This window comes from Prionailurus bengalensis, chromosome C2 (assembly GCF_016509475.1).
Source record: "Prionailurus bengalensis isolate Pbe53 chromosome C2, Fcat_Pben_1.1_paternal_pri, whole genome shotgun sequence".
Lineage (NCBI taxonomy): Eukaryota > Metazoa > Chordata > Mammalia > Carnivora > Felidae > Prionailurus > Prionailurus bengalensis.
In genome coordinates, this window is record NC_057350.1 from 66,423,455 (window position 1) to 66,445,403 (window position 21,949).

A 21,949-nucleotide genomic window follows, 5' to 3' on the forward strand; every position below is an offset into this window, starting at 1 on the left:
ATATGGACCCCAAAATATCCTTTAACTAGGGGATCAGTCCATTCCATTTGGGGGTGTTCAAGACTCTACCTGAGTCTTGAAAGATGAATAATTCACAAGGTGCACAAAGTGGAGAAAGAAATTCTAGATAGAAGAGGGATGGAGGTGTGGAAGTGCCAAGTGATGGGACTGACGGTATAGTCGCAGAGAGAGTGAGAAGGCTAGAGGGATTGCCAGGTTTAGAGGATGCATAGTCCACATAAGTGAGTGATAGACTTCTAGAGGTGACATACTAGAATGAAAGAAGCTAAAGCCCAACCACAGGACCCGCCACCATGGGGGGGAAGAGTCAAGGGTCTCCAGAGTTTTCTCTCTCCACTGGGGCAGGTGTTTCTGGGATAGAAAGCTGCACAGGGAGACCACAGAAGAATCTGTTACAAATGTGAGTTTGGCAGAAGATCTACTTGGAACCTGGGCTGAGCCAGTGGCAACTCTGGTGGCTGCTTCGTGTCCACTCCCTTGGTGGTTCACAGAGGCTTCTCTGTTCCTCTCCTCTGCAGCACGGGACTATAATTTCTAGAGACTTGTTTGGGGAGACATTTCTTATTTATTAAGGGGTTGTTTGGACAGCATACAAACAGCACAGGTGGAAGCTACAAACCCACACACAGAATAAGTTATGACATTTGTATTTAAAAGTAAACAATAGAGGAATCTGTGCTACCAGGAGGGCTTCCCAGTCCAGTGTCCGGAGATTCCCGAGGTGTCGGCAGCCCTGAGCGTTCAGGATAAATCTTCTGGGAGAGATTTGGAACCAAGTGCCCCTGCTCCAAGCTTTTCTAATGAGGCCCAAACTCCTGCACACAAATCTGTATACACAAAGACGGACACACAGTGGGTGGGGGCAGGGGACGGCCTGTAAACAACAATCGCTTAAAGCAAAGTGGACCCACCAGTGCTTTCCCTGTGGCACTGGTGGTGGTTAAGTTCCTGGCACTCACTCTTCACCAACTCCCTGGCTCCCTTGGGAGGTGCGGGTGGGCCCCTGGGGCAGTGAGAAGTGGAGGGCTGCTACCTGAGGCCAGGAACCCAGTTTTGTGATCTGGAACTGCAGGGTGAGCATCTCTCAGCTTCCCTACACTACCCTTGCTTTACCGTCTGGCCTGCCAAGTGCTGCCAGACTCTCTCAGGAGAATGAGTGAAGAGATGTGTCCTCAGGGAAATCTGCCAACCTGGAGTCCCATGAACTGAGGGCAAGTCACGCACGAGCCACTCTCTAGCAGTGTGATGTCTGGGGAAGTGACCTCAGTTCTCTAAACTGCAAATTCCCCATCTGTAAAATGGGAACGAGAGCACCTACTGCACAGGGATATCATAAGGAATTACTGAAATTTTATATTGCCGAGGACCATGCCAGACTCAAGTTAAATATTCAAAGCCTATTTTCTTTCCTGCCTCTCCCCCATTTCTTCCTTTGTATTTTCCCATCTTCTATTTCCAGGTTTATGTAGCTGTTGGTGGTCATGTAATTCCAATGGCCCCCAAAATACCTCTTGGCAAATAGGACCTCTCCTACCCCATCAGAAACCATCATTGTGTGATCCTACACCCCCAGTACAAAACTGTACCCCTGGTAGAGTCAAAGGGAAGGGCCACAGGGACCAGGAGACAGTCTGGGCCTCTGGTGTTATCCGAGGTCAGGAGTGAGATCTGGGTAGCCTATGGGCACATAGAGATCTGACAGTCTCAGGGATGATGGTGAGATGCCATAATGGTGGAAACACATGTACACCAAATAGTGGTGTAAAGGTGGCTCTGAGCCGAGGCTGGCCAGAAGCTGGAAATTAGGGTGGTGGTGTTCACAAGCTTCAGCAGAAGTAAAACCATCCCCTGCCAAGAGTGGGGCACCCAAGAACATAAGAGACCTATCTTCTTAGCAGGCCTGTCCATCAGAAGGCCAGTTTGATTGGTCGCTGTCTACAACTCTGGTTCTGCAGAAATTTTCCTTCCATGTTTCCATCTGTATAGTCCATATAGTGACCCACCTAGTATATATTAAGAGTTTTGTAGAATACAGGCTGACCAGGACAGAAAACCCTCTGTTCTCACTTAGCACCTTTTATCGAGAAGTTATCTTTTATGGTCACTGGAGTCTTTTATAGGAATGCTGTGAGGTAGTAACAAGATAGGCAATCCCCCTCATTTTATAGATCAAGAAGTGCTGAAGGTAACACAGTACTCAAGTGAGCATAGCTGAAACATGGTAAAAGCTTGATCAGTTCAGGGCACTGGTCTGTTCCCTAAAGGCCAGAACTGGCCTTCCTCCTACAGGCGTTGGTATGGCTTGTCCTGGACCAACCTCTATATCCACACCCACTCTGCTGCTTTTCACACCAGTGTGGGTTTCAAGTCCTCTTTGAAGTTCACAATAGGCTTTGAGTGGGCCCACAGCTTTTCCCAGGAAGCCAGCCCCCCAGCAGGGTCAGGGTCACTGTCTGATGAGCCACTGTCACTGGAATCAGAGGAGCTCTGGAAGCAGATTTCACAGTAGGGCCGGTGGCAGTGGCAGAAGAACTCATCTGAACTGCTGGACTCAGTGTCAAGGTAGTTGCATGGAGAAGACATGGATGGACGGTCTGGGAATCCCAGGGACAGCAGCTGCCGCTGCTCAGGCACGTCTGGTGAAGCTCTGGGTAGGTGTGGGGCGGCAGGACGCTGTGCTTGGTCAGAGCCAGAAGGCTGGTGAGCAAAGGCTGCCTGGCTCCCTCTGGTACCCTGGGGCTCTGTCTGGCTTTGTTTGCTGCCCTCCAGGGTGCCCGGCTTGCCTTGTGGATCTGGGAATAGTGAAGGCTTCCTGGAAGAGGGTTTTGGTGCCCTGGAACCAGCAGTTTGGGGATCCAGGCAGAGACTGTCCCTATTCTGCACATTGAGCCCACCACGTGCCCCAGATACAGTCCTATTTGCCCGATGCCCCACATATGAGGGTATAGAGCCTGGAAAGTGTGAGCGAGCCCGCAGTGCTGCCCGCCTTCTCCTCACCATGTACGGGCTGAAGCCCAGCTCCTTGGAGAGGGGAATCTTCTGGGGGTTCTTCCAGGGCTGCTGTGTATAAGATGGGGAAGAGGGGAGAGGAGCCTCAGGGCCCAGGCCCAGATCTTGCAGGACTTCCTGAAGCTTCTCCCTGATCACTGAATTGACCCTTGACAGCCGCTTTTGGGGCTCCTCTGAGTTCTCCAGCTGCCCTTGTCTCTGGGGAACAGGGCCTTCTCCACCTGGTATGACACTCTGGTGGGGGTTCATGGGTACTTGGTCTCTTCTTTCTGTACCTCGGCTTTGCTCAGGCTGTGGCTTCTGGCTGCAGCCCAAATTTAAATGACCAGAAAAGTCTTTGAAGTTAGAAATTTTTTCCTTCTGCCCTGAGGAGGAGCTGGTGTCTTTCACAGCCCCCTCCAGGCTTTGTACACTTGAAGAGGGCACTGAGGTGCTCTGGGAGTCCTGGGCAACTATACTGGTATCATTCTGAGAGTCAGAGAGGCATTCCAAAGGCCCTTGAGCTACCAGGCTGTGGGCAGAGGCTGCAGTCAGGCTGTTCTTGCTGTGGGAAGAGGTGGGAGGGACGGCCCACTCTGGGGGGTCGAAGGTACACTCAGCCGACATCAGCCTCACTAGCTTCTCTTTGGCGTTGTTTACTTGTTCCTGCAGGCTTTCAATCATAGCATTTTTCTGTGAAATAAAAGCAAAACCATCAATAAAGGATGCCTCTGAGGGTTTTTACACTGTTTTCCACGGCGGCAAAAGAGTGGTATCAGAACCTTGCTTTAAATCCCAGTTCCTCTGTGTATTGGCTTGTGATCTTAAGCTCTGAGGAGGTAGCTCCATGAGGTGAAATGAGTTGATGTGAGTGAAGTGCTTAGCACAATAACTGACAAATGGTGCTCAACAAATGTGGCATCGTCTGTGGGAAGAGGTCGGAGGAGGCATAGCATTAGCTTTTTGTTGGCTGCTGCAGCACCCTCTCCCCTTTCCTCAGAGCTCAGGGGGTCAGGTCAACCTGCAAAACACCAGTCTGAATAATGTTTGAGATGGCCCAACTCTAGGTTTGTCACACTTTCATATAACACAGACAAATTTCAGGCGTATCTCAAGGGGATGAATGAATGAGGAAATAAGTATTTGCCTCTTGCTAAACAGACTAGAAAACTGGAAGAACAGAGAGAAGAGTGGAGAATCCTGAACCAAAGAGATAAGACTAGAGTTGGAGGGGGGTGTGCTACAAGAATTTCAGGATGGTGTTATCACCTCCTTTGGCTGGACCTTGGGGGTGGGAGCCAAAGCTACCATGTGGCACCATCAGCTGTCTGTATCTGCTAAAGAAGTGCAGGCACCAGAATTATTAAAGAAGCTTTTTATTTTGTTATGTGTTGTTTAAAGAGAATAGTTGGGACCAGATCCCTGACAGCTTGATTTAGTAGATCTAGAATGGAGCCCAGAAGATGAATCAGACTGGGGCAGTTCCACTGCTGAGCTGCCTACCTGCTGCATGGCTGTTAGTTGGTCAACAGGCTATTCCCAGGAGAGCTGGCAGTTGAGAGCTGCAGAGGCGTGCCCGTTCTAGCGGCAAGATCAGGGGCCGTGAAGTGGGAGGGAGGGGTGGTGGAGGGTGTGCCCCGAGCATCCTCTGGTGGTACAGCAGGTGATCGTCTAGCTCAGACCTATGTCCACCTGATGAAATTTCTGATGTTCAAAGGTAGCAGAGCACAAAAGAGAGCTGATGGGGCAGATGATGGTCAAGGGTTTAGGGGGTAATAACACAAACACTGAATTCTAGGAAGTGTTTGTCCAAATACCAAAATACTGCCTCTTTATTGCTATCTTCTTTAAAAGCTGAGGGTGAGCATCTGGACGTCCATATACTACGCCCTACAAATAGAAGAATACTTACTTTCTTTAGGCTCCCTGAAACAAGTTGCCTATGGACTGAACTGGTGGTTTTTTTCCTCAAGTTGATATGGGAGAGTTGCCCAGAAGTGACCCTTTAAGGGAGAAGCAACTTAAGTAAACGAGTCCAGCAACAGCCCTCTGGCAGCAACTCCGAGCAGACCTCCTGTTCCCTACTTATAAGCAGGAGGGTGATTTTCCGAATATTGGTACTCCAGTTTCATCCTGGGTTAGTCTACTTCTTTTATCATCCGGAGAGAGTCCAGGATCAGTGAGTAACTGGTGAATAAGCAGAAAGGATTCGCAGCTGAGTGCCTGCCTTCCCATCCTCCCTGTGCTCACCTGCAGAGTGGTAAGGCAGGGGTGTAGCTGGGCAAGTAGATGACTCAAGGACTCACCAGAAGCGGAGTAGATGAGTAACAAGGCGACATTCATTCAGGCTCTTCATGATATCTGGGTGGTGCCAGAAATCTCTCTGAGGATCTCACAGGTGTGACTAAGCTGGCTGCACAGAAGGGACCCCAACCCTCTTCCTCCTCACCATCCCCTCCCCCTGAAGCCCACCAGGCACATTCTCATACTACCTTCAGGAGGTCTCTACTCCCCCACAGGTAGGGGGAAGCCACCAGCTGATGACAGCTACCCCAGCAAGTAAACTCTGAATGCTGACTTTTTGTGCCTTATCCATAAATTTCTTTGAGTGTAGAAAAACAGGGTAAACATTGAGTTGGGAGGAATACTTTTCTCCCAGCAAACCAAACATCTGAAGCTGGCTGGTGACAGATTTAGAAACGTCAGCCTAAACAGTAAATTTCCCTTGTTCCAGAAAAGGAAGTGGGGCTCTGTCTTCTCCACGGCTGCATACTAATTAAAGGCATGGTGTGAGGCACTGCCACTGTGAGACCAAAATCTGACTTACCATGGCAGCTACATTTAAATGAACTTATTAATTATTGCTTTTGGCATATCTGGGGAAGCAAAACATCCACAGGTGTGTTCCATAGGGTGCAGGCCATAAGGAGAAATGGAGTCACACTCTTGTTTCTATGGTTCAAGGAAGTAAACTAGTAGGTGAATTTCCTCTGCTGTAGTGTGTAGAAGGGAGGTCCTTCAGCCTCCAAGAAGGTTCTATCTGCTGGTCTTTCCACAGCCTGGCAAGCCAGTGATGCATGCTGCTCAAACAGCCTCTGGGGGACCTCTAGCCATACAGTCAAGGGGGGGCAAGAGTGAGAAGATTGTAGGAAAGTAAGAGGAGGACACAAGGTGACAGATGGGGCTACGTAAGAGGGACCTGCAACCAAGGAGCATGGAGTAGGGGTCTGTGCACATATGGAGGCGGGAGGGATACTTGTGTTTATTGACCAGGCAGTGCTGGAACTGGAGATTCAGATACTGGAAGCTCTCTGGGCTTGTGAAGAGGCCTGGGGACAGGATGCTTGTTCTCAGGCCTGTTCTGGGAAAGATGTTCCAGGTGTAGGGCACTGAGGGGAGGAGGCCAGGATTTTTACTGCCTCTGCATCTGCTTTCTATTAGGGCCCTCCCTCCGCAGACTCAAGACATCTTTTTGGAAAGAGCAGATTCAGTTACTGCGTGGGAAACAGGGTAGTGTGGCAGAAATACAAAAAGCACGTCACAAATTACCATAAGGCTAAAGAGTCAGGCCACTTGGCTGTTCCAACATTAGCTGATTGTGAATAAAAACCATCCTGGATGTTCTCGCCAAGTTTCTAGCCTTCTGTTTAGCTGGACAAAAAATGCTTCTTTGAAGACCTCGCAGAGTATCAAAGGCAATGCTACTCCCTTGCCAGGTAGGAAGAAATCTGGCTTTGAAATAAAGTCCTGAATACCTCATAAATAGTAAAAATATGGAGAAGTATTACTCTGATGGATTGAAAAGCTCCAAACCAAGAGTGTGGAGGGAGGGAACAGAGAAGCACAGGCAGCAGGTGCTGGAGGACATTAATCCCTTCCCTGGTTGTGTTTCTTGGGTCCCCATCACATCATCCTCTCATGCATGGACAGCTGAGACCCAGGTGTCAGTCCAGTTACAAACAAGTGTAGTTTCCCACACAGCACCTACTCAGGCATGTTCTGTACTGAAAATAATACGAAATATAATTTTGTTAGAGCAAAAAACTAATTCCTCTGGGTCCTGTGTCTCCTTTCCGGGGCAGTGCAGCCTCAAGCTTTTCCAGGTGCTTTCTTCAAGCACACATTACACTGCCCTATTCTGGGAGAGGTGCCAAGCCTGGCTCAAGAACAGAAGGAAAAAGGGCTTGGGTTTGCCCAGTCCTCCCTTGGTGCTACTATGATATTTAGAGGCCCCATTAAGTTCTCTGTCCCTGCAACTCTTGATCTCAGGGTTGTGAGTTCAAGCCTCACATTGGGTGTAGAGATTACTTAAAAATAAAATCTTGAGCAAATAAATAAATAAACAAACAAATAAGCCCTCTACCCCATTTTTAGACACTGATTGACTTTCTGGGTTGGTAAAATGATTGCAATCTCTAGTTCAAACCTGGAAAGGACAGTAATGGGCCTCATAAGATCTTGGAAATGAGGGCACTACTCTAAGAGAGAATGTGTCATACAGAAAAAGGTAGGATCCACTACGACTCATGGCCTTTACAACACTGTTCCCCTGCTTGGAATGTTTTTCCCTGCACCTGTACTTAACCTTCAGCTCTCAGCTAAGAGCATCTTTTCTGAACATTTTAATTAGGTTCCCTTACCCTCACTACCCATTATTCTGTCTTACCACTCTTATTTCTTCCTTCATAATTCTTATCACAATTTATAATTATACATTTACTTGATCAACATTGACTTCCTCCAATAGACTGAGATCCATGAGGGTAGGGACTATATTTGTTTAGTTCATCGGCATTTTGCACAATGCCTGGCACACACTAGGCCGATGAATGAATGTAGTGGGTAAGCTGAGTGTCTGCAATGGGTGGGTCCCTGGGGAAATGCTGTTTTTTGTTTTCTGGTTTTTTTTTTGCCTGGGGCTGAGGGAAGTGGACGTGGCTAGGAAGTGGGGGAACGGAGGGCTAAGAAAGAATGTTAGCAATGAGACCTCTGGGGCCCACCACTGCATGACTGGAGTTCTTCCTGACAGAGAATCCACCAGGCAGAGGTCTAGCTTACTTCTGTGAGGAGTCTGTCCATGGAGTTTTTCTCTCCTCTAGTGTGGCAATTCTGCTCCTCACCATACTGCATATGGAAGCTTTTTCTGGGAGTGCTGAAATATTTGGCCATGCGTCTGATTGTTTGGTTTTCCTCTTCAAATGCCTTCCACTGTTTCAGCTGTTAAATAAAAGAACACATGTTATTTATTTAGTTACACTCCCAGAAACACATTCTCTCACTCTTTTTCAAAAATATCAAGGAATTACAGTGTCACAGATATGTACATATGTGTAAACTATTCTCTACTCAAAATGTACTTTACTCTGGCAAGTTCATAAACGGTAATGACAGAAAGTATAGAGAATGTTGAGGTCATTATTGCTTTAAAAAATGCCAAAGAAAGAAGCTGACAAGTAGATAAAATTGAATAATCTCAGCTTGCCCCATCTACCTGCCTGTTAGTGGACTGGTCAAGGCAAACCAGAGTTGAAATATACTTCTAGAGCCATATTCTCAAGCCAGAATTTAGGAGCTCTAATAGGGTTAAGCAGTCTAAACATTATATGTTTCAAATGAAACTGCTTTTGGTGGTAAGTAGCTGTTCTTAATTATTCTCATTTTTGGAGTAATAATGGTGTACTTACTGCTCCTGCCGGAAGACTTCTAACCCAAGTCAATAATCAAGTCTCATCCAGATAGAAAACCACAAATGTCAATAAAAACCCATAGAAATGATAGAACATTAGGTCTGAGATCTGACTGTCCTTTTTACTTGACAAATGAGGAAAGACTCAGAAGGAGTATGACCTCTCAAGGCCCTCCAGCTAGTTAGCAGCCCAGCCACAGCTGTAAGCAGGGCACCGTGCCACACCGCATGTCCTCAAGCACAGCTGATGAAGACAGAGACTGTTAACGTGGGGGTTCTAGGGAAAGTTTTTCAGGAGAAACTGGTTTTGAGAAACTATCTGGAAGCCTGGGCTGGTCTAATTTAATAGGGATGGAAGGGAATAGGGGCACTGTCTAGGGCCTTTGGGATACTGTTGCCATGTGGCAAATGCCGGTAACAGGAAGGCCAGGGGAGACCACAGTGCTCAACGCTTCTCTTTCTCCCTTAAGGAATTCTCCTAATGGAGAGTCCTGGTGATGTACACTGGGCACTTTGGTACCCTGGCTCTAGAAATGATGCTGAGGGGTCTGTGGGTAGCCTCACAGGGATCCTGGAATTTATTTGCTACCTCGCCAGACATTTATTAAGCTCTGCCTATGGAGTGTAACCCAAATGTGGTAAAGCTGAAAGGATTTAAAATTCCGCCATCAACTACAATACATTCTCACCCAAGTCTTGGATTCTCTGTTGATTCAGCATGAGTCCTTCATGGTATCAGGGGTCTGTGTGATATGTGCTGGGTCAGGCTAGGACCCTCCCCTTATATGCCCTTCTCAAAGTCCCCTTCCCCAGGGTTCTGTCAGCTAACCTTGATACTCAGGAGTTATTGGAGCCTGGCACCACAGGGTGACTCTATGGTCTTGAGTGGATAGAGCTGACCTCTAGTGTTATTCTCCCAGCACTCACCCTAGCAGTGCTGCAAGTATCTCTGTTCCTTCTCGGGCCCCCCTTGTTTTCTTAGCAGTATAGCTAAGTATAGCTTTTCCTTTCTGTCCCGTACCACCTCCTCTCTGCAGGGCTGCTGGAAGAATTGCTCAACATTGGTGTAAGGGCACCTCCAGGGCTTCTGGTCTGCCTCACACTAAGCTGGCTGGGTGGGGCCAGGGTGCCCCTTGACTAAATCCTCCTGTCTTCTGTGGAGATCCTGGTCGTTAGGACTTGACCCTTCTGGCTTTCTGAAATATGGCTACAAATGGCCCTCAGGTCACAATTTCAGGACCTCTCCATGGCACTTCCTCTAGGGGACAAGCATTTTCTTGTTTTCTCAGCCTCCGAGCTATGTGGGTGTAGTAGGCTGAATAATGCTTCCCCAAAGATGTTCCCCTCCTAATCTATGGAACGTGTGAATATGTTACTGTACACAGCAAAAGGGATTTGGTAAATGTGATTGAGTTAAGGTTTTTGAAAAGGGAAGATTATTCTGGATTATCTGGGCAAGGCCAATGTAATCACCAGAGACCCTCTAAGAGGAAGGTAAGAGAGTCCGAATAAGAGATGTGACCATAGAAGCAGAGGTCAGAAAGAGAGAGATTTGAAGACACCACACTGCTGGCTCTAAAGATGGAAGAAGCAGCCACGAGTCAAAGAATGAAGGCAGCCTCTAGAAGCTAGAAAAGGCATGGAAACAGATTCTCCCCTAGACCTTCCAGAAGGAACACACACCTATTGACATCTTGATTTTAGTCAAATATGACCCGTTTCAGATTTCTAACCTCCAGGGTTATTAAGATAATAAATTTATATTGCTTTGAGCTACTAGATTTGTAATAATTTGTTACAGCAGCAATAGGAAACTAAAACATTAGGAATTGGGATTAACTCTCAATTTCTAATAGGCAAACCAGGGCCTTCAGAAGCTCACCCCATGTGCCTCTCTCACCTCCTCTACTCTCCCCTTGTTTCAGTTTGTGCTTCAAAAAGTGCAAGGTACAGGGGCACCTGGGTGGCTCAGTAGGCTGAGTGTCTGACTTCAGCTCAGGACATGATCTCATGGCTCATGAGTTTGAGCCCTGCATCGGGCACCCTACTGTCAGCACAGAGCCTGCTTCGGATCCTCTGTCCCCCTCTCTCTCTGCCCCTCTCCTGCTCATGCTCTCTTTCTCAAAAATGAATAAACACTTTTTTTTTTTTAAGTGCAAAGTGCAGAAGTGTTATGGTGCTCCAAACATACCCTTTTCTCTCTCATGTACATCTGCCCCTGGGCATGATGTCCCCCCTCTAAAATGCCACCCACTGTCCTTCCCCAGTCTGCTCAGTGAACTGTTACTCCTCCTTTAAGACTGGGCCCAAACACCCCCAAATTCTGAGAAGGTATCACTGAGTTCCCAGACTGAGGCACCCCTTACTCAGCATTATGTAACATGCCTTCCTCAAACACCTAACACATGTATTATAAATCCTTTCACATCTGCTCCTACTAGACTCAGAGGTCGGGCCCCATGTGTTTAGCTACATGTTTCCTGCAGCTAATAAGTGGATGGACAGATACATGAGTAAATGAAGGAAGTTTTCTTTTACAAAGTTCATCCATTTAGTAGGGGCGCTGGGATGTATACAGATAATGATAAGGCAGTGTAGAAATTCCTAAATACCTTCATTCAGGAGCAGATGAAACACTTCAGGGATTCAGATGAAAAAACAATGTCCTATCTCAGGACTCACCTGCCTCTCAGAGCCAGAGGGATGGAGGGGGGAGATGTGTGTAAGGATGGGTCACGTTCAGGTCACAAAAGTACAGGCTAGCTCATTGCTGGTGATGACTTCAGTGTTTGGCATAAACACTTAGGCATTTCCTGAGGGCCTGTGTAGAGTGCTCTTTGGTCCACTTGCCTCTTCAGTAACGTCAGCCATTTCACTCAGCTCTCTAGCGCCACCTAGCCGCCCGTGAGGTATCTGTGCCTTTCCTTCCATAAGCCCCTCCCATCAGTCCAGTCTGAAGGTTTAGCTGCAAGCAGCAGTTTACCTCCTTGCTGCCTCCCCTCCCCATATAGCTCTCCTCACAAACCTTTTCCAGATTTGTTCAGCTGTCCTATTTTCCCGGGAATACACGGTGCTGGTCTCACAGGGAGAATCTTTCTTCTACCAAAGGCCAGAGGGGAAAATCAATTCAGAGGCACACAAAAAGCTGACAAGCCTCAGTTACTTTTATATTTTCAAAAAGAATCTACCTCCTAAACCTAAAATACAGTAAACTATAAAATACATTTTTTTTAGTCATGGTCAGCTCAAGAGGAGATAAAGCATGAGACAGAAAATAGAAGAGGAAAGACAGAGTAAGAGAATGGAAACTCAAGACAGCTAGGAAGAAAAGGGGGAGTGAGACAGAGAGACAGAAAGAGAAAGGCAGACGCTGCCTGTCCACCCAGTTCCTGTACCCCCCAATAACTCAATTTCCACTCCCACTTCAACAAACCAAGTGCTTGTTGCTTAGATCAAACCTGGAAGTTAGATTCCAAACCGAACCTTGTCCTGCATGTTTATGTCTGTGATGGGAGTGTACCTAAAGATTACCACTGAGGCTTCAAACACCAAAGAGAGTGGAAGTCTTGCATCTGAGACTTAGGCTTCAAAAGGGACAGAGGTGAGTGTAGAGAGGGAAGATACAAGTAGGGCCATATCATGGAGGTTGCAGATTCACTGTATTTTCAGATAGAGGTCTTGTTTAGATCAGAAAGGCTGTCCTCTAATAGTTCTTGGTGATTACTTCTGTCCCTAATTAATCTTGTTGTCTTTCAGAGATTCTTATTAGCTCTAAATTGTATCCCAGGTCTGTTCTCCGTATTTTCTTAACTGGCCTCTCATTTTTTAACATCTCCTTGTTTTCTGCTTCCTTAAATTAATTCACTAATTCAATATTTTGCCATATCCAACTGTCTATTCAATGCTTTTATTGGGATGTTAAGTTTAACAGAATATTTTTCATCCTTATTCAGTATTTCATGATCTAAGATTATGTCCTTTTCATGATGGTTCACTTTAGTTGAAAAGAGGCAGTATCCTTTGAATCCTGTTGCTGAGACAGATCAGAGCTCTTCTAAAAACTATTTTACTTCAGAGGATGACAGCTTCTCCAAGTCTTCAGAAGTTTGTAGTCCCGTTCTTGTGAACTGCAGAATCTCTTCATAGGTCCTTTCCTCCTAAATTTATAGTCTTACATGAGAAGAGCTATAGTTTCCTAGTATAGTATATATATTCTCTTTGCTTTTCACTCATGGTCACAATATGGCTGCCATAGCTCCAGACATCACAAACATTCAAGGTAGGAAGAAAGTAGACTAGGTGATGCCAGCCATGCCTCTGGCTTTTTTAGGAAAGCAAAAGCATTCTCAAAAGCCTTCCAGAAAACCTTTACTGTTCAAAATGGTATTACATGTGTACCACTAGTTATAAGGGAGGTTGGCAAAGCAAGTGTTGAGCTCTTTCAGCCTATATAGTGGAGGTGAGCAAGGAAGAAAGGGGTTAGCAATGGATGGATGGGTTACCAATCAACAACACTGGCCACAGAGCCTAAGGGGTGGGCTACACAAAAGATGCCTGCCCACTCTCCTTTCCCCATCTCCCAGAAGGGAACAGCCCTTGTTTTTCATAGCCCTTTTCTGCCAAATCCCAGACAAATAAGCTGGAGCACTCATGGTTTCCTTCAATCTAGTTCTTATAACATAGAGATTCAGCAAAAATCCCCCTGGTTTCTAGTACAGATGCAGTACCCATCCTTGGTTTTTAGTGCTGCTGCTACAGATTTTCCGTATTTGTTTATTCTGCAGAATATTTTAATGAGAATTTACGAAAGGGAAGAAGACTATGCCTGTGTCGGATCATCGTGCCCCAAAGTGCAGTCGTAACTCTACCTCAGCCAACACTTTAATTATCAGTTAGCTCCCTCATGAAGTCATTCATAGTCAACTTCAAGCTGCAAAGGGAATCAAGATAGGGTCTAAAGGGAGTAGAGGGATGAGATAGGCCTCGGGGAAGAAAAGGAGATATAGAGTGAAACAGGACAGGTGCCTAATGCCAAGTTCATTAACTCAGATATATGTGGCTCAGTGGTACCCTAGGGCATAACATGAATAATTTAACATCGCTTTCAGAGTCTATGAATTCCTTCTCCTTTCCCTCTGACTCCTTTTCTTTCTCTTTGCTGTCTGGATATTTCTGCTTCTATCTTCCTCCCTCATTTGATATTTTTTCTTAGCCCCCATACTATGAAACACATTTTTATTCAGTTTTTATCTCTCCTTATTGTAAAAAGAAATGATCCATATTTTCTTCTAATAAAAAAAAGAAAAGGCACTTTAAATTGCATAAATTCCCAAATGAGTTTTTCCTCTGTGATTCTGCAATCTCAGATAGGAAAGAAAGGTTCCTCATTCCAGGCTAGTGAAAGAAATGACGTTACCAAGGTGAAGAGGGGACTGGGGATGAGTGTGAGGTTGACTGGAGGCTAAGTGGAAAGGCAGGTCCGTGAGGCAGCCTGTCAGGGGTGCACACATGCTGCCGTGGCTGCCAGCCCCTAGGGCCTGCCCTCCTTGCTGACTGGGAGCAGAGCTGTCCCCTTTAGGGGAGCAAGGAAGGAAAGACAGAGAGAGCCAGCTCTCACTGGGAATCTGCCCTCCTCTGACTCTCCAAGAAATGGTACCCAAAAGTGTCAGTAGAAAACAAAGTGAGCAGTTTATCATGCCCAGTGAAGCCTGTGGAATGACAACAAGGACTGGCCTGCCACATTCTCCTTAGAGCATACCTGGGGAATGAAGATGAAGCAGTTGATTGTGGTTGTGCAAACAAAGATACCTCCAGATGTGAGTCCAAAGACCAGGTTGGGCCAGGAGTGCAAGTATCTGGTGACCACAAACAGAAGCCCAGCGGCCACTACTACGAGGTTGACCCCAACCATGATGGTTAAAGACTGATTCACAGGAGGAGAGCTGACGTGGTCAGTCAGGCCAGCCAGGTAGGCACCATATAGCAGCAGCAGGCCCTGGAGATGGAGAAGAGAACCAGGGGCTGAGAGGAGTGGAGTAACAGGCTTGGTGTCAAAGAGCAGTAGGGTTGGGCCCAACTTCCTCACCTTTAAAATAGGGATAATACTCTGGTTTCTCTTCAGATCGCATAAATATTTCACCTTTTACTAAAATAGGGATAATAAAACCTACTTCAAAGGGTTGCTATGAAGACATACTAGGTAGGATAGCACATGGGAAGACCTTTAAGGCAGCCCTTACACACCTAGCAGGTGCTAAATGTTATTTTCCTCCTCTTCACTGAGAATTGGTTTATTGGAGGTCAGCAAGTCAGCTATCAGACAGGACTCTGCTGGGACAAGGCACATGACAGGAAGCCCACAGGACAGGCTGCTGGGCACTAAGAGGGCACTGGGCACATGGTGCTGTTGGTGGTGATGATTACCACATCAATTGTGTGGTTCTGTGCTACATGGAACTGAGGGGCATGTATCAGCTGAAATAGCCCTGTGGTCTGCTTGTCAAGCCATGTGCCGAGGCAGGGGCAGTGCCCTGAGGACTTTTTTTTTTTTTTTTTTTTTTTTTTCTAATTTTCCCAAAGGCACCATCTGCTTGCCAAGCCCTGCACCTGCAAGATTGCATCTGTCTAGAAGGGATGCCTTTTTCTAATTTACACAAAGGATCTCTATAGGCTAGCAGCGGCTCTGTGCCAGTGGGTGTTTGTGGGAGATGGAAGAAGAGAACAAAGGCAGGCTGGGACCTAAGCAAGACTGTGGAGCAGGCACAGGCACTAAAGGTTTCATCTATACCCTTCATCCTCTGTGTGACATTCCCTGCCCCCTCCCCCCTCCAGGAACCCAGTGCCCTATTCTTTCCTCTTTCCCATGAATATAAAACTGCTCTCAGATCTCTCATTTGTACTACACAGAAAATTACTCACAGCACGTTAAAGGGTTGTTTCTCCTAGAATGAGCTGTATTTTAAACAGAAATCAAAGCTTTAATCAGCAATACATAATGTATAGATTCAACATATGTTCTCCTGACTATGTGCAAAATATCATGTTAGGTGCAGGGTAGCCAAAGGTGTTACAAAGAGGAATAAATCATGGTCTTGGCTTTCAAGAAGCGCAGTCTGATAGAAAGATTTAAATGTCCGTGTTTTGTCACACAGAATGTGAAGATGCCATGGGGAATGAGATGGGGGTGGGAAGTATCGATATTCAGAGGGAGAACTAATAATGAAAGCAAGGTCAGGTATCAGCAAGGTACCTGCCAGTGACTGCAATTGCACGACCTGACCAACTCCATCTTCAAGGACAGCCCAAGGATAATTTTTTGGAGGACTGGCTACGCCCACAGTGAAGGATTCAAAATGGCAGGGATGCCTTCTGGGTGCCCCTAATGCCCTGTGTTTCAAAAGGGGCCTGAGGGCCAAAGATGGTCACCCTGAGATCTTCAATGACCAGAGGACACATAAGTCAGGCCAGTGGGACCTGGGTTTTGTGTAACGGATACCATCAGGTGGCATCTAGCAGATTGGATCATTAGTAATTTAATCAAAACTAAATGAAATTAATTCTATGATTTTGAAATGTTCAAATCTCATCTATTAACATGTTTTAATTCCATTAAAACTCTTGCCATAAGGGAATGAGGTATGAATAAAGCCTCTCTATATCCATGACTTGTGTTTGAGTGAATCATACCCAAAACTTGGATGTCATTGGCATTCACTGCTGAGAAGTGGGGTGGGGATAGTTTCCAGGCTCAGGTAGGGGGTCCTGAAACTTGATGTGAAGATTTAAGTCATCCTCAGGAACTGCTCATTGGCCAGGGAGCCCATGGAGGGCTGGCTCAGTCAGTTTCCTGACGCTCAGCACTATTTCCCCCTTTTCTTTCTTTGTCCTTCAGAAAGATATTACAGTGAAATAAAATGGAAATGGGATTATATAAAAGGCAATGGAGAAAATAAATCAAGTTGAGTCACAAAGTGAGCTGCTGTGGGGGAAGTGCTGAGTTTCTGTTGTGGGGAGGACATGTTCTTCTATGGGGCTCAAGGAATCAAGAGAGGCACTGTGTTTTCAGAACTGTCCAGGGGGCAGTGAAAGATTAATAATAATAGTATCTATCATTTATTGAGCTCTTCCCATGGGCCAGGAGTGGTTGAAAACTCTTTTTTAAAAATGTTTTTTATTTATTTTTGAGAGAGAGAGAGTGTGTGTGTGCACATGTGCGCAAGCAGGGGAGGGGCAGAGAGAGAGGGGGACAGAGGACCCGAAACAGGCTCTGTGCTGATAGCAGAGAGCCAGATGAGGGGTTTGAACCCACAAACCTGTGAGATCATGACCTGAGCTGAAGTCAGACCCTCAAACCACTGTTCAGCCCCGGCTGAACATTCTCATCATGCACTAACTCTTTTGAAACTCTGAACAGTTCTGAGAGGATATTATCATCATCCCCACTTTATGTATGAGGGGACCCAGGCTTGGAAAGGTTAAATGAGGTTCAGGGTCAGCTAGGAAGGGATTGAGTCAGAATTCAAACCCTGTTCAGTCGTATTCTGAAGTTCATTTTCTTAACTATTAGCAAGAAACTAGAGATCAAGAACTGTTTACGTCTCAGTGTTCTCTTTTATTTATTTTTTAATGTTTATTTATTTTTGAGAGAGTGAGACAGAGCATGAGTGGGGGAGGGCCAGCGAGAGGGAGACACAGAATCAGAAGCAGGATCCAGGCTCTGAGCTGTCAGCACAGAGCCCCACGTGGGGCTCAAACCACAAACGGTGAAAACATGACCTGAGCCTAAGTTGGACGCCCAACCAACTGAGCCACCGAGGCACCCTCCAGTGTTCTCTTTTAAAAACATTTCTACCAGGGGCACCTGGGTGGCTCAGTCTGAGAGATGACTCTTGATTTCAGCTCAGGTCATGATCCCACAGTTGGTGGGATGGAGCCCCTCATAGAACTCCAAGATGGTAGTGTGGGTGGAACCTGTTTGGGATTCTCTCTCTCCTCTCTACCCTTCCCCCCACTCTCTCTCTCTCAAAAACAAAACAAAACCAAAAATAAAAAAACTCATTTCTATCAATGTAATATGTGCATATAATCAAAAAGCAACATTTCCCTATCCAACTCTGCCCATTCCCGGACCCATTTCTCAGAAGCAACCACTTGAATGCTTTCCTAGTGGTAAAATGAGTAAAGTTTACCTTTAAAGACCACATATTTCTTTAAAAGTTTCTTCTCCTCTGCCAGCAATCAGTCAACCAGGCCTCTCTGTCCTGAGAATCAACAGGCAGTCTCTTGCCACCCAGGGCTTGCCCTGTTCTTTGAAATAGGCCTGCCCACACCCCTCATAGCCAGATTCTCTGTTTCTCCAGGCTGAAAACCAGTTACTAGGATAGTTGGTTCTAAGAACCTCCTTTACTGTCCTGTGTAGGTATTCTGTACCTGTGGAAGTAACGCCCTACTTTTGCCATCTAACAGAGACAAATGAGGCTAATGTGGGAAATCGAGGGCAGTCTGGGGACACTTCGAGGCAGCTGGAACCACTTAAAGGACACCGTGGATGTTGCCATCTATCTTAGGGGCCAGCTCTGCTTCCAGTCAGAGTGAGAAAGGTCAGTGGAAGGCAGCAGGATGCCTTGACTCAAATCTTGAAAAAAACCCAAGAGGGCACTCAAGAGAAAAAATAAAGCTGGATACAATGTCTCCTCATAATTTCCCTTGCAGAGAGTTGGGGAGAAAACTGGTATTGCTAAATCAATTAAAAAATCAGACCAAGAAATGGGAGAAACAGTGGTTGTATTCCATATGATCTGGGAAAAACTGAATGAGGGAGACTAAATAGAGTTGGAAAAGTGACCCCAAGACAAATAAAAAGTAGAGAAATGATAAGGGTCATGATTTTATATCAACAGAGGTCTCCTTGGAGTTCAAGATTCTTTGCAGAAATCACCTTGTTAATTCCTGTGATTCCCTTTTCACATGTATTTTGTTTGTGACAGGGTGTATCCCAAGGACATGTGGTTACCAACCTTGCATACCAAAACAAGAGCAATCCAGACATCAGAGTACCGGGAAGCACAGAAGTGTGTGCTGGTCAGAGAGCAGGACACGTCTCTCCCTGTCACCTAGGAAGGACACAGAGTCAGGACTGAGGGAACCCACAATTACCAGGAACACACAGGAGATCTCTGTGAACATCCTGGAGTGTGACTTCTATGATTTCCCCCTTAATATGTAAAAACTCTAACATATAGGTGACTCCATTAGAATCCAAATGCAAGTTGACTATGGGTTAAAGGAGAAGACGATAAAGTCTGGCTGACATATGGATACTTGGTAGTGGTGGGGTTTACTCCCCAGTTAATGCTTTGCTACCACAGTGACTCAAACTAGTGTATCAGCAAAATTACAAAGGATTTCACATCATGTTTCTGCTATTTGTTAACAGTTGAAACTGTAAATATTAAATCTACAATGTCAAGAGTCCACTGTATTCTTCACCCCTTGTGAGGCTGGAGACATATAATACTTCCTGTTGACTGAACACTCTGTACTAGGCACAGTTGAGCCCTTTACCTGCATTGTTTCACTTAATCTTCACCACAGCCCTATGAAATAGGAAGTAATATCATCACCATTTTGCCTATGAGGAAATAGAGCCTTAGCGAGGTTAAATGACTTTCCCAAGGTCACATGGCTGGTAGGTGGGATTTGAATGAGGGCTCACTGACTCCACAGACCATCTCAAAATACTACCTTTACTTCTCAACAATTAGGGGAAGGTAACTTCCTGTAGCTGAAAGTCTCACTACTGATAATGTGGACGTGAAAGCAGAGATAACTGCCAGGCAGTTCCAGTGTGCCAACATCTCAGTAGATGCCATTGGAAGACATGTGGAGCAGGAGCAGTGGGAGGCAGCACACACTACAGACGAGGGGCAGGGCATTCACAGCAGCCACGGATCCTAATTCTCCCTCCTTTTGGGTCATTTAACTGCTTGTTAATGTTAACTGCTTGGGAGGATGACCCCAGTGTACCCACAGAAGCCAGTCCTCCCAGCTCAGGAACTAGATTCTCCAGCGATTGGGCCCCTCACCGTCATACTGACACCGAGAATCTGGAGGCACTGGATGGGATCAGTCAGCACCCACGTCACAAGCAGGATCACGTCTGCTATCACCAGGGCTGCCACCAACCCCAGTAGCTGCAGGTCTTTGATTATCTGCAAAAGAGTCAAGGTCATAATTTTCCTTTGCTTGCTGGCTATACAACACAGGGACTGGAGTACCCTATGTGCTCTGAGCTAAAGGCTCCAGGGTCAGCCCTCCCAGGGGGCTTCCTATCCAGCCATTAAAGATGAAACACACACTAAAGATGCGCTATGGTATTATGTCCATATCACCACCTTCACCATTAAACATCTTCATTTGTTTATTTTTTCCATATCCTGCCTTTCCCACAATGGATTAAGGGGTCTTATAAAATGAACATACTATTATTTCTATATATGTTGATATGAGCATATAGAGAGATATGGAAGTTTTCACATAAAACTGTAAACAACCACTAACCTGGAGGATACGATTAAAAGATAAGGGTGGTGGAAGAGAGATTACTATCATTTTCTTTATATGTATATGAATCATTTGACTTACTACAAAGAGGATGTGTTACTTTTGTAACTAGAGAAATAAAATTAATAAAGTATATGTACTGTAACAAGATGAAAAATTGAAAAAATATCAGGGAAAAGAGAAAATATGGAGACTTAGGATGAAAGGCCAGGTGAGGAGAGTACACAGCCTTCATGAATTGGGGCAGAAATATGGATCTGAGTTTTTGACAGCCAATGAAAAGAAGGAAGTACAACCAGTTACATGATTCATGGTGTTTGTAAGATAAAAACCAGTTGCTTCATCAAACTGCTCAAAACCAGTGATAATAAACAAATCTTCAAATCAACCAGCAAAAAAGACACAGTATGTGTAGAGGAACAAAGATAAGGATGGCATCAGATTTCCTATCAGATACAAGGCCAAGTGAGAAGACAGTGGAGTGAAAACTTCAAAATACTGAAAGAAGAAAAGAAAGCCTCAACCTATAATTCTATATCTAGCAAAAGCAGCCTTCTGAAACAAAGGGGAAATTAAGACTTTTTCAGACAAACAAAAGTTGAAAGAATTCAGCATTAGCACACCTGCATGAGAATGTTAATATTCTTACAGCAAAAGGAAGATGATACCAGATGAAAATATGGATCTATATAAGGAAATATGACCTTCATGGAAAAGTATGTGTTAATTTTAATTATTTAAATATCTTTAAAATATAACCGTTCAAACAAAAATTAGTAACAATTGTGTGGGGCTTATAACATATGTAGAAGTAAAAACAACACAAAGATCAGGAGAGGGAGAAATGGAAGCATGCTATTGAGAGACACTTATACTATATATGTGAATGCCAATTATAGCATTTTGCACACATCTTCCAAAACTGAAGAGGAGGGTAAACTTCCTAATTCATACTATAAGGCTGGTATTACCCTACACCAAAGCCAGAAAAATATTTTATAAGAAAAATAAAGCTACAGAACAACACCCCTTAAGAACATGAGTATAGGGGCGCCTGGGTGGCTCAGTTGGCTAAGTGTTGGACTCTTGGTTTCAACTCCAGTCATGGTTTCACAGTTTGTGAGTTCAAGCCCTGTATTGGGCTGGAGCCTGCTTGGAAGTCTCTCTCTCTTTCTCTCTGGCCCTCCCCTACTCTCTCTCTCTCAAAATAAATAAACTTTCAAAAAATTTTAAAAAGAAAAAAAAAGAACATGAGTACACACATTATAAACAAAATTTTATGAAGAGGAGGACAACAATATAAGAAGAGGATTATATATCATGACCAAGTGGAGTTTGTCTCAGGAATACAGGATTGGTTTGAGATCCTAAAATCATTTCATGTAATTCACCATATTAACTAAAACAATTTGAAAAAAATATGATCAATAGACACATAAAAAGCATTTGACAGAACCCAACATCAATTCTTTATTAAAACCCAGAAAAATGTGAATAGAAGGGAACTTCCCCAACTAGATAAAGGAAATCTACAATACATCTATAGCTAACATACTTAGTTTTGAAATACTGAATGCTTTCCCCACAAGGTCAAGAAAAATTCAAGGTTGTCTGTACTCTGCATTTCTTTTTTTTTTTTTTTAATGTTTATTTATTTTGAGAGAGAGGGAGAGGAAGAGCATGAGTGGGGAA

General features: G+C 45.1%; 1 protein-coding gene across 1 annotated transcript in view; it reads right to left on the bottom strand.

Moving 5' to 3' along the window:
- Nucleotides 1-566: 566 nt before the first annotated feature.
- Nucleotides 567-21,949, bottom strand: part of GPR156 (G protein-coupled receptor 156) — a 70,803-nt gene continuing 49,420 nt past the window's right edge. The window contains exons 5-9 of the mRNA XM_043594262.1: nucleotides 19,780-19,905; nucleotides 18,712-18,807; nucleotides 14,454-14,690; nucleotides 8,068-8,226; nucleotides 567-3,702 (exon numbers count right to left, since the gene is read on the bottom strand). Of these exons, the coding sequence (XP_043450197.1) occupies nucleotides 2,368-3,702; nucleotides 8,068-8,226; nucleotides 14,454-14,690; nucleotides 18,712-18,807; nucleotides 19,780-19,905 (1,953 nt within the window). The 3' untranslated portion in view covers nucleotides 567-2,367. The remainder of the gene's footprint in view (nucleotides 3,703-8,067; nucleotides 8,227-14,453; nucleotides 14,691-18,711; nucleotides 18,808-19,779; nucleotides 19,906-21,949) is intronic.